The sequence below is a fragment of the Rhinolophus sinicus genome, chromosome 1 (assembly GCF_057876585.1).
Source record: "Rhinolophus sinicus isolate RSI-liver-muscle chromosome 1, RSI-T2T, whole genome shotgun sequence".
NCBI lineage: Eukaryota > Metazoa > Chordata > Mammalia > Chiroptera > Rhinolophidae > Rhinolophus > Rhinolophus sinicus.
The window spans coordinates 56,171,403-56,183,159 of NC_142501.1; the positions used below are offsets into that span (position 1 = coordinate 56,171,403).

An 11,757-nucleotide genomic window follows, 5' to 3' on the forward strand; every position below is an offset into this window, starting at 1 on the left:
TCTTCTGTACTGCAATTTGAAGGGTCTCCTTCTCAGTCACCTCTACTGCTCATAAGATGGGCCTGTAATTCCAGCAAGAGAGACTGCATTTAGGACTTCAGATAGGAAAGGATGAGGGAAATAACACGAGTGGGAAGAGCGTCTCCAGCATCAAGACATGAAACCTAGAGTTGTCTAGTCTTGCCTGCGAGAACCTGGCAAATAAGCTGAGCAACTATGGGGGCACCTGTGCCCTGGATCCCTCAGCAGATGAAAACAAAGATGCTTGGGTATACCATCCCTGCAGTCCTGCACTGAAAGCTGGGGTAAAGGAGGACCCGAGGAGGGCTAGGTATCTTTGTCTTTAACTGTCTGCATTGGGGAAAAGCAGTGTGAAGCCTTACCATCCTAACCTTCTTACTCAGCATTGACCCTGGGCAGGAGGCATGTCACTGAGAATTGGGTGGGGAGACGGGAGTTCTGTCCATTTCTCACATTTGGAATTCTTCCGAGCTTGTTTCCCCAGCCTGGCCTGCTTTGAACTTTTCCTGCCCTCTCTGTTTCCCACTAGGAATGGAACTCGGGTGCCTGGCCTACCCAGTCTGCTGGCCAAAAATTTTCTTTCAGAACTATGAACAATCCCATCCTCAGCACTGACTGAAGCAGAGACTGAGGAGCAGGGTCTGGTTATTTCTCTTGGTCTCTTTTTGTCTGATTCTGGGCCTCTGTCTCTGTTTGTGAGCCCTTCCCTCTTCCCAGGGGACCCTGGGAAGCCCCTCCTCTCCCTCTTCCTCCTCTTTGGCTGGGAAAGTGACTTGCAGCCTGAACAGTGCCAGACACCTGCCTGCCAGATGTGGCGATTCCCCATTCTTCTCTCCCCCCACCCACCCCACCCCAAATGTCTATCCTTTCCCCACCCCACTGAGCTCAGGCAGAGAGAGCCCCCCACAGGGTGATTTAGTGCTGTAGCCCCTCTTTCTCAAGTGCCCCCCTCCAGTTCCTCTCCTTCCGCCTGGTGCCCATGCCCCCCCCTTTTTCACCATGTCCTGCAGAGGCCTTCCTTGTCCTGCCTCCTCCCACTCCCACTTGGGGAGCAGGTTTGTGTAAGCCCCAGCTTCTGGACTAGAGAATGAATGGGTGGGGCAGAGGTGACTGGCCTCTGTTTCACCCATGGGAGAGTACATCAGCTGGGCTGAGGACAGTGGCAGCCCGAGCTGAGGTCATTCTCACTGGTGGGGAGGGGAAGTGGTCAGGGAGGAAGAGGGAAGTGGGGAGGGAACCAGCACTCCAAGACTGTAGAGGAGAAAGAGGTCTGTGAGATCTTCCCAGGTAGGAGACAGTTCAGAACTGTGGCTGCCTGGCGGACATCCTACCTTTGTTTCTCTGGCTGGGTTTGTAGATCGTGTCTATGGATCTGTGTCTCAATATGACTCAGTAGATGTCCCTCAGCTCCCCCTCTTCAGACTGACCCAAAACACACACTTAAAGGGAACTTTTAGTCCTTAGCCTTTTCTCTTTAGTATCTGTTCTGTATCAAGCTCTCTTCCCTCCCGTTTCTCCCCTCCTTCCTTAGTTGAGCTCTCCTAGTCGCCTGGCCTCCGCCGCTCACTTTCATCCTATATCATACAATATGATCCCAGACCTCCCACCAAAGCAAGGGACTCATTCAAAACCTCTTTTCTCCTTGCCATCCCTCCTGTCCCCTGGGCCAGACAGAGATCTCTGGCTGAGGTGGCAGTGAGGTAGGGAGATGGCTGAGCCTAAAAGAGCAGAGACAGGACAGATGGAGAGTCCAAGGAAGTAGGAAAGGGGGGAGGAGTGGGACAGGAAGATGGAAACAGAAGCACTATGAGAGAGAAAGTGAGAATCAAAAAGGCAGAGAGAAGCTAAGAGCAAAAAGCCAGCATAACAAACTGGGAGAGTGAGAGAAACCCACACAACGAGAGCAGCAAGGCTGGGAGCAGAGAAAAAGAATGGAGAGATGAAGACTGGAAAGAAAGTCACAGTAAGAGAAGGCAGCTGGGGAGGGGCCGGCCAAGGGGCAAGCTGGCTCTCCTGGGCGCCCTTATGCTGATGGGCTATAAATCGTGTGTGTGCATGTGTGTGTGTCTGTCCATCTATGGGCATGCGCACACTGCACACGTGTGTAGGAGTCTGGTGGGAATATGGATGATTCCCACAATATTCTCATTCCCAAATTTCTTTCAGGAGCCTCCTGGTTTGAGGCACCCCACACCGACTCCTCATCTCCCAGTATTCTGATGCTCCAGGGCCCATTCCCATGGTATTTCCACATCTCAGGAATCCTGGCATTCTCACTTGGAATGCAGACCTGCTGGAATGTGCAGTCAGGATCGGTAGAATCAAGAGGCCTCATCCCCTTACTGCCCACCCCCCAGGCCTGCTCACCAGCTGCTCCTGACCGTCTTCTCCTCCCACTCTCCTTGTAGCTCTTCCCTCCTCCACAATGACCCCTCCCCCAGCCTCTGACCTCTAGCCCCTGGGGCCCAGGTTGGAGGGGAGACAAAGACAGAATTTATCACCAGGATGGAGAAGCAGCCAGAGATCAGTGCTGAGGGCAGTGGCTGACCTCCCTGGGATGGGAGGGAGCGCTTGGCCAGATACTGGGAGGCTGGAAGCCAGGGTTCCAATGGCTCCTGCCCACAACCCCCACCTTTTCCCACTCCAACCTTGCTCTCTCCCTTGTTCCTGAAAACTTAGGAAACAGAGAGGATGGCCTCGAGCTGATGTTAGGCCTCTGAAGGAAAACCTGGGAAGAGGGAAGAGATGAGATTAATGTTTTAGGGTCAATCTCTTATGGATACTGAGGAAGATTTGGAAGCCAGGAGCAATCAGGCATCAGTTGTTTCAGGACTAAGAAGGAGGTCAGGTTTAGCATGCAACAGATGAGATGGAGAGGCACTTCCTCCTACAGAGGAACGGCTCAAGAACCGACCCTGATTGCCAGTAGAGAGGGAGATAAACGTGATTATTGGTCCTGAAGGATGGGAGATTTGGTCTCATCTGGAAGTCAGGGAAGAAATGGAATTCCCCAAGGGTTACTAGCTCCAGCCCCTCTGAGCCGCCTTCCTCCCTGAGACCCCCAGCTGTCTCCTGAGAGGTATGAGGAGCAGCTGGACCCTGCCTTTACAGTAAATAGACTATTGGCCTGAAATTGTCTCTACTCAGCAGGCAGGGTGTGTGTTCAGAGGGAACGGTTTGATCCAGGAGTTTCCGAGAAACCAGACCATATATCTTTTAGTGGACAGCTCCTGCAGCTTCCCTCGCTGTCCTTGGAAGCCCACCAGCCCCTCCAACACAGTGTGTCAGAGGCCTCCACAAACCCAACTCTGAAGCTCTCGGACCCCTTTCAGCTCCTGGCACCCAATATCCTGCTTCCTGCCTTCACCCTACTGTCCTGGGAGAAGGCTGCTAGAGTTACCTGCAAGTGAGCAGAGGGTTAGAGGGAAGAGAAACTGAGGCAACTGGGACCTTCCAGTCTTTCACCACAACCCCACCATCCCATCCAGGTCTGCTGAGGGAGACCTCTTTGTGCTTTCCTTTTAAACTCTTCTACAAGCTGAAACTCTTCCTTCAGTTCCTGATGGGAAGCCAAAAAGTGGAAATTTTAGTGGGAAGGGGTTATGGATTGGGCGAAGAGATTGCGAGAGGACAAAAGACTGGGGAAGAGAGGGTGGCACAGGGTAAGGAAAAAACAGGAAAAAGGAGAAGAGAACATCTCATTTTTTCCTAACTCCCCCTTTCCCCAATTGAGAAGGCAGATTTACAGCCTTGGTTTGGGGAGGGGGGGTGAGCATAAGGAAGACAGATCTGCAGTTCTGCCCTCTGAGTGTCTGGGTACTTAGCTTTAACTCCCCCATTAGCATCAATCCCCATCTTGCTGCCCATCCGTCTTCTGACATCAGCTCCTTCCCCTTTCTGTAGCCCAGGCTTTCTGACCCTAAGTGGCTCTTAAAGGGCCAGTCTAGACCTTTCTCTCCCTCCCTTCTCCCGCTCCAGGCAGCACAGTCTGGGGGGTGTTTGTATACTGGGTGCTGTGGCCATTCTTGCTAAGGCCAAAGTGGATGGAGGGCATACCATTTCTCCCGAAAATAAGACCTAGCTGGATAATCAGCTCTAATGAGTCTTTCAGAGCAAAAATTAATATAAGACCTGCCCTTATTTTACTATAAGACCCGGTCAATATAATATAATATAGTATAGTAACATAATACCGGGTCTTATATTAATTTTTGCTCCAAAAGACGCATTAGAGCTGATTATCTGGCTAGGTCTTATTTTTTGGGAAACACAGTAGTGTGTGTGTGAGGGGAGGGGGCAGCTCTTCCCCAGCTCTCTCTGTTCTCTTTACACCCCCCTTATATCATGGACCCATCTTTGTTCAGGAAAGAGCAAGCCCTCCGACTGGGCTGAGGGTCACAAACACATGGATCCTGGAAATGAGGGCTAGAGAAGGCATTGGATCCCTGGACAGATCCTCTCCCTCCCTCATTTCCTGGAGGCCCAGGGCAAGGGATTTCAAGAACTACCGGCTGTTTTTAATTCTCAGCCAGCAGTGAGGCTGGGCAGGTTGGGGGCTGAGGCTCCTAGGAGATGCCCTGAGCTCCACATCCCTAGCCTCCTTTCCCAGGACCCAGGCTGTGGTGTGGGGGTAATGGTGGAAGATTTCAAATCTTCCCTTTGCTGTGATTTGGGAGATGACATGCCAGAGAAACCTTCTTCTGAATTTCCTGGCTCCTCTACTCTGTTTCTCAGCAACTGAGCTTAGGGGGGCAGAGGGGAAACTGGCTACTCCCCATTTCTCTCCATCTTCTGCAGAAATGCTGTAACTGCACTCCAGGGGCCATACAAATGCTAGGATGCTTGGAAAGTTCCTCTCCCATCTGCCTTCAATCCTTTCTGCTGCAAAGATCTGTAGTTCTCTAAGGGGCTCTCCAGGATCGTCAAACCCCCTTCCTGATACCTGAAACTCATTCCCCACCTTCCTAGTGCTCCCTTCTCTGGCTCAGGATGAGAGGGAATCGGTGAGTGGGGGCCTCGGGAAAGTGACCATGCTAAAAATAGGAGCCCCCAACTGCACCCTCTCATGGCCCCTTATTTATCACCCTCCAAAGCTCACTCTCAAAGAAGCATAAATATTCCTAATTCCTGAAGGCCAGCCATGAACTCATAAATTTCACTGGGGAGGTGGGTAAGGGGGAGGAGTGAGGTGTAGGGAATGAGGAGCCTACTGCAGCCTTGAGGAAGCAGAACATCTCCTGGGGGAGGTGCCTGACGTGTCCTCTTCTAGAGGCCTAAGGGTCTTCATTGAGAGGAGGAGGAGTGGTTTCTCTCAATAGTTCCTCCGGGGGTTAGTCTTTTCTCATTACCCCCCCCACACACACACACCCAACACACACACAAAACCCAACTTTAGTTGTGTCTTCGCTAGTTCTCCATCCGTCTCGTCTCCCTCCCTCTTTTCTTCGCTATTACCTTCCAGTTCTCCTTTCCTCCTACTCTCTCACTTCTCCACTGCGCCTTTCTCTGTGTCTTTGCTCCTCTAAGTCGCTCCCTTTTCAGAGCCATTGTCTGAAGAGGAAATTTCCCATCTCTTATTTACTCTGAATAGTGATTTTTGAAGTCTCTCAGTACCCGGATCTCCCCGCTTTAGCCCACTTGCCTCCTCCAATGCACCCTTTCTTTTCAATCTTTCCTTCTCCTCAGAACACCTTTTTGGCTCCCTCAGTCTTTTCTCCTCAGCCTTCCTTTTTTTTCCTGTCACCCTTTTCGCCTCCTCAGTTTCCCCTTTGCTCTTCAATTCAGTATTCTCTCTCCCTCTCCAATCTTCTCTACCGCCACCCCTCAGATTCCTCCGCCCATATTTACCCCCGCAGACCCCATCCTCTGCTTCAGTTCCCACCACCACCACACCCCATTTTCCCCTCCCGCTAGATGAAAGAGAAAGGAGGAGGGGGCTTGAGGAACAGGTAGAGGGAGTGCGGTTCCTTGAGGGGAGGGAAAGGGTGAAAAAGCCGGGGAGAGGGAGACGGAAGCGGAGGCGAGGGGAGGGGCTTCCTCACTCCCCAGCTGCGCCCCCCTTCCCCGCAGCCACTGAGCAATAAATCAGGGCCAAAGCGGTTTGGCCAATGGTAGAATGACTCGTAAATCGGCCTGTCAAGCTCAGCCAATGAGAAGCGGCGTTAAATCAAGTCCTGTCAGCGCTTGGCCAATGAAAGGCCCTGGGCTGACCATAAATCTGCCTGTAAGAGACAGCGAAAGAGAGAGAGTGTGCGAGCGAGCAAGAGCGGCGGGGGCGGGGGACTAGAGTGGGGGCGCGGGGAGAGCGGAGCAGGGGAGGAGGGAGAGAAGGAGCTTGGGAGAAAAAAGGCAATAACAGAGGTACAAGAGATGAAGACAGCCTACAGGAGAGACGGACAGATGGAGTGAGACAAAGAGAAGCCTTGCGAGATAGCGTCAGAAAGTCAGCGATAGAGCTTGGGCTCCCGCGCGAGACTGACAGAGATTAAAGAGACAAGGAGACAGACAGTGATTCACACTCAGGAGGGCTTCCAAATGCACATACTCCCTCGAGACACGCGTGGGCTTCGCATCATGAGGGACTTCATGCGTGGACACGCGCGCCATGCACACTCACAAGAGAGAAAGCCTGAGAGAATCTTAAATGCCTCTTTTCCCTAACTCAGCCCTTATCGAAATTAGGGGCCCGGGTGGATGTGTGGGCTGTAGAGGGTGAGAGAGGAGGAGGTTACTTTCTTGCTAAGATCTGCCCTCTCAGGTCTCAGACTCCAGGGTTTCCTCCTGTGTCCCCTGAGTCATTTTTTTCCAGTGATTGATAATTGGGAAGTCCCTCCTGAGGTCTAACCTCAATCCCTATTGTTGTTCATTTCTACTTGCTAAAGCTTTTGAATTGCCTTCAAGGAACATGTAAAGTAAGCCCTTTTACAACCCTTCAGAGAATTGTCAACTTTCAGAATTTTAGAAGGTATGAACAGGAAAGACTTTTAGGGATCATCTGGTCACTTGATTCTAGTTTTAGAAAGGCTGCTGTCCTACAGTAATTAGCCATGTGGGCTGGTATGGAAGTCAGACTCTGCCCTCAAATCATGGTCATACCACTTACTAGCCCTTCGACTTTAGATAAATTTCTGAACTCAAACTGTACTTCAATTTTTTTTTATTTGTAAGCAAGAGAAGAGATAATAATAGATACGTCATGTAAATTTTGTGGGGATTACACAAAATAATACATTTACAGGATTTCGACAGCACTGGGGCACATGAGTTCACTCTGCCCCTATCTTTGTACAGATAATAAAATCTGAAGCCCAGAATTGTCCAGTCCTGCTTTGATTCACAGAGCTAATTATCAGAGAACCTTGACTGGAACCCTGATCTCTGTACTTCCAGGTTGATCCTCTTTATTGGTCCTTTATTGTTCACCCTACTTGTCTGGGCCCTGCCTTGGTAGCCTGAATTTGATTCAGTTTAGCCTGCTGTGATTTTTGTAGAAGGACATGTTCCAGATTAGGAGGCAGGATTCCTGGGCCCTGGAGTGTGTTGAATGTGAGGGTATAGATCTGTCCATCCCCACTGTAGTTTTGTGTCCTTGTCTGAATCTCTCTGGACTTCACTTTGTTCTCTCAAACCGTGGACTTCGGGGCAGGGAGGGGACAGCATGCAGCCAGAGCAGCATCGATGTCAGCATGATTCTCGCATTGCATCCCAGTGCCAGCACAGTGCCCACCCTGCTCCACTACCCTAACCAAGTAGACAATAAATACCTTCTGAATAATAAATGCCTAATGCTTCACTTTTCTTCCTAAGTTTGATGTAAAGGGAACGGTACAGATCCCTGGGTCTCCACCCCTGCTGGACAGGAGGGGAGGGTGTCTCTGCTCCCAGTCCCTCTGACACCTTCTGTCCTCAACAGGGAAGTCAGAAAGGAAACACAGAGAACCAGCGTCACCTGGTGGCCACAGGTGCTTTAACTTCAGGCTTGCGCATGCACAGGGTGACAGGATGTTTGTCAGGCTAGAGGAAGGGAATAGTGTGATCTCCCCTCAGCCTGGCCCCTGAGCCCTCTTAACTAGAGTCTCGGTTCTGCTTTCATAACCCAGGATGACAAGAGCAAGTCTGGGGGAAGTGAGGGGCCACATGAATTAGCTCCAACCAGCATGACTGTGCTAGGGCAGCTACAATACCTGCCTGCCCTTACCTCGGCTAAGCTCAGTTTCATTTCCACAGAGCAAGAGTCCTCGCCCACGACCATTCTCTTTGGATAAGGCAAGGGCCGGGGGGCTAGCCTCACCAAAGTGGCTCTCAAAGCTGGTCTAAAAAATTTTTTGAGCGGAAAAACACCTGTTTGCAGGGATGGGGTGATCCTGGCAGCAGTAGTTAGGGGTTGAGGACCATTTCTGGGAAGTTAAACAAAAAGACAGACTAATCCTCTTAAATTCACATGTTTTATAGATGAAGACTATGTCCCACACCCACTTTTTCTTGCCCCTGTTCTGACCTGTATCCCCCCAAATCCTCCGATATTAAGTTTCAGCTGCAAACCGACACTGACCTATTTCCTTCTTCCCCAAAGACCATACCTGAGCAGTAAAAGGATGGAATTCATTTATTAATAATTAACAATGCACCTTGGGCTGCCTAGGGCTGAAACATTAAGCAAGGGATGAAAAGGCATCGTTTCGGGGTTGGGGAGAAGTTGTCTGTGAAAATGCCCACAAGTCTTACTTTCATCTACTGTCATACCAGCTGGCCACTCTAGTTCTGGAAGAAACAGTCCCAGTCTCTGATGAGTGGGGAGACAGTTCTAACGGAATCTTCGGAAACTCTGGAGCCTACGGAAACTCTGGGGCCCTCGTTTTAGGAGGGAGCCATAAGCTTGGCGGAACTGGCGGTTCATGGCTGCATAGAGCACAGGGTTGATGCAACTGTTGAGCCAGGTGAAGTTGGCAGCAAGCATGTGGACGACGCGTGGAGCCTGGAGCTTGGCATCCAGGATGTTGAGCAGCAAGAAAGGGATGTAGCTCAGGGCAAAGCAGAGGAACACAGCAAAGCACATCCGAGTCACCTTCCCAAAATCTGATGGAGAATTCTGAGCTTTGGGGGTTCCTTTAGTTGGCCTGGCCTTGGCAGGTGCTTCTGGAGGGCTTTTCTCTGCCGTCTGCTTAGCTACCTTGCTGTCCCCCACGTCTGATGAGTCTCCTTCCAGGGTCTGGGTGGTGGCAGCACTGACTGGTTCAGACGAAATCCCCTCACTGGGCCCTCCTGATGCCATCCCGCTGTCCAGCTCCTGTAAACCACCAGGCATGGACTCATCTGTCCCAGCCACGTGGTTGGAGGGGACACTTGCACGATGCAGCTTGTACTGGTCCATAGCCTGTGCTGCTCGCTTCACCTGGCGGTGGATGAGGCAATAGAAGATGCCAACACTGCTGAGCCCCAGCACAAAGAAGATGCCCATGAGGATGGTGGTATAGGGCCGGCCTCGGATTCGGTCAAAGCTGCAGGTACAGACTACGGGCACCAAGATGTAGACAGGCCAGAGGGGGGCAAAGCTGGCCAAAGCCACCACCCAAGTGCCCACCAGTGCCAGCACTACCCCCTTGGCACTGAACACTTGGGGAAAGAGCTTAGGGTAGGCAATGAGGAGGTAGCGTCCCAGGGCGATGAGGCAGAGGGTGAGGATGGAGACAGCGTTGGATGCAAAGAGGAGGAGCCCAAAAACCCTGCAGAAAGTGGCGCCAGTTCTCCAGTGTAGGTGGAGGTAGGTGTCCACAGAGAAGGGCTGAAGAACGGTGCAGTAAAGCAGGTCAGCCACTGTGAGGTTGGCGATGAGCAGGTTGAAGCGGGTACGGAGCTTGGGCTGGATGGCCAAGGCCAGCAGGGTGAGCACATTGCCCACGGTGCCTGTCACAACCACCACAATCCCCCAAGTAACTGCAATGTAACGATAGTCCAGCACAGACTCATGGTAGCAGGAGAAGTTGGCATCAGAGGTGTTCCACATGATGGAGGCTGAAGGCGAGGGGTAGAAGGAGAAGAGGAGTCAGAACCTGACTCTGAACTTAGCTCTCGTGAACAACTCTGGGCTCCTGGACAACTGAACTGGTCTGGGAGCTCACCAGCCTCCTGAGCCACTCCCAGTCCCCTTCATCCCAAGATCCCCAACCCTCTTCTTAGGCTCCCTTAGTTCTTTCCCATTCTCAAAGATTTCCCCAAATTCTTATCTAAGTATCTCTTAGTCTCTGTCCATTCCAAATTCCAAGCCTCATTCAGTATCCATCCATATACTCTCAGTAATCCCAGCACCCTCCAACATTTCTAATTCCTTTCCTGTCCCCTAAGACCACCCAGGAGTCCCCTCTCTATATTTAGGATACTGGTATATCGTCCCTTCTGCCCCTCGTCACTATACATGCATACAGGCCTCAGTTTTCTGTTTTTACCACCTGGGAGATGAGGAGACAGAGAAAGTAAAAGAACATCCACAACAGAATTACTCACTTGAATCTCCCAGCCTTCAATTCTCTCTCCAGTGGAAGAAGAAATCGAATTCACTCAAAGCGCAGTCCTTTCTGGTAGGCAGTCAGGCTTCGAACAGGACATACCCTGCTTTCAGATCTCCTATTATACTAACCTGAAAGAATAAGAAACTCCCCAGTTACTCAATCTTAGCCACATCCTTCCCGCCTCTGTTCCTACGCATTCTGCTTTGGCTGGTGAAAACTGGTCTTCTCTGTTGAAATTGTCCTGCTACTTACCCCAAAGCTGTCTCATTCCTTCCTGAGACCCAAGCTCTGTTTCCTTCCTCTCTTTGCATGGCAGAACACCTATAAGATTGTTGCCAAGAATTGTTGAGACATGGAGACAGAATATCTGGGCCACTTCTCAAGGGGCCAAAGGACAAGACCAAGTTCCAGGAACAACTCTAGGCACTCCAGAAGCCTTGGCTTTGTTTTGGGGGAGTGCTGTCTTTCCTCTCTCCAGAACGCGGAGATGGTTCAAGTTAGAGGGTCCCATGTCATATCCTAGCACATCTGAAAAAAGGAGTCAAGATGAAGAAAGGTGGGAAATGGAGCAGCCAGGATTCTGGCTTCACTCCCCACAGGGCTCATCCATTCACTCAACAAATGTGTATTTAATGCCTACTATTCACTGGACCTGACCTAGACACTGGGCATACAAAAAGTACATGGGCTTGTGACTAGTCTAGTAGAGAAGACAGACACATAAATACATAAATGCTTAATTGGTTCTCTAAAGCAAGGGTGGGCCAACTTTGGCCTATTGGCCAAATCTAGCCTGCCATCTGTTTTTGAGTGGGCCATGAGCCAGCAATGTTTTTTCCATTTTAAAATGGTTACATTTTTGAATAGTTATATAAATACCTACACTATATCCTCAATTTTGCCTCTTGGCCAGCACAACCTTAAATATTTACTCTCTGGCCCTTTAAGAAAAAGTGGTAACTCTTGCTTTAAAGTGTATCGGGACTTAGAGAAAAGGAGCTAGCTGTTGAGGAGGTCAGGAAAGGGTCCACAGAGAGATATCTGTGCTGGATTTTGAATGATGAGCAGGGGTTTTGGGGGAGATAAGTAGGACATTGTAGACAAAGGGAACAGGATGCATAGAGTCACAGAAGTTTAGGTAGAGGTGAACAAAGAGCATGAGGTAGGGAGCAACAAAGATCCTAGAGAGGTGAGCAAGGCTGAGAACAAGGAAGGTCTTGTGTATCATGCT

The 11,757-nt window shown here is 50.6% G+C and overlaps 1 protein-coding gene across 1 annotated transcript; it reads right to left on the bottom strand.

The window, feature by feature from the left end:
- Positions 1-8,608: 8,608 nt before the first annotated feature.
- Positions 8,609-10,636, bottom strand: GPR84 (G protein-coupled receptor 84). Its single transcript, XM_019724365.3, has 2 exons — positions 10,522-10,636; positions 8,609-10,032 (listed from the first exon to the last, which is right to left on the bottom strand). Exon 2 carries the CDS (start codon positions 10,022-10,024, stop codon positions 8,825-8,827), a length of 1,200 nt encoding a protein of 399 aa, XP_019579924.3. The 5' UTR covers positions 10,025-10,032; positions 10,522-10,636; the 3' UTR covers positions 8,609-8,824.
- Positions 10,637-11,757: the final 1,121 nt, after the last annotated feature.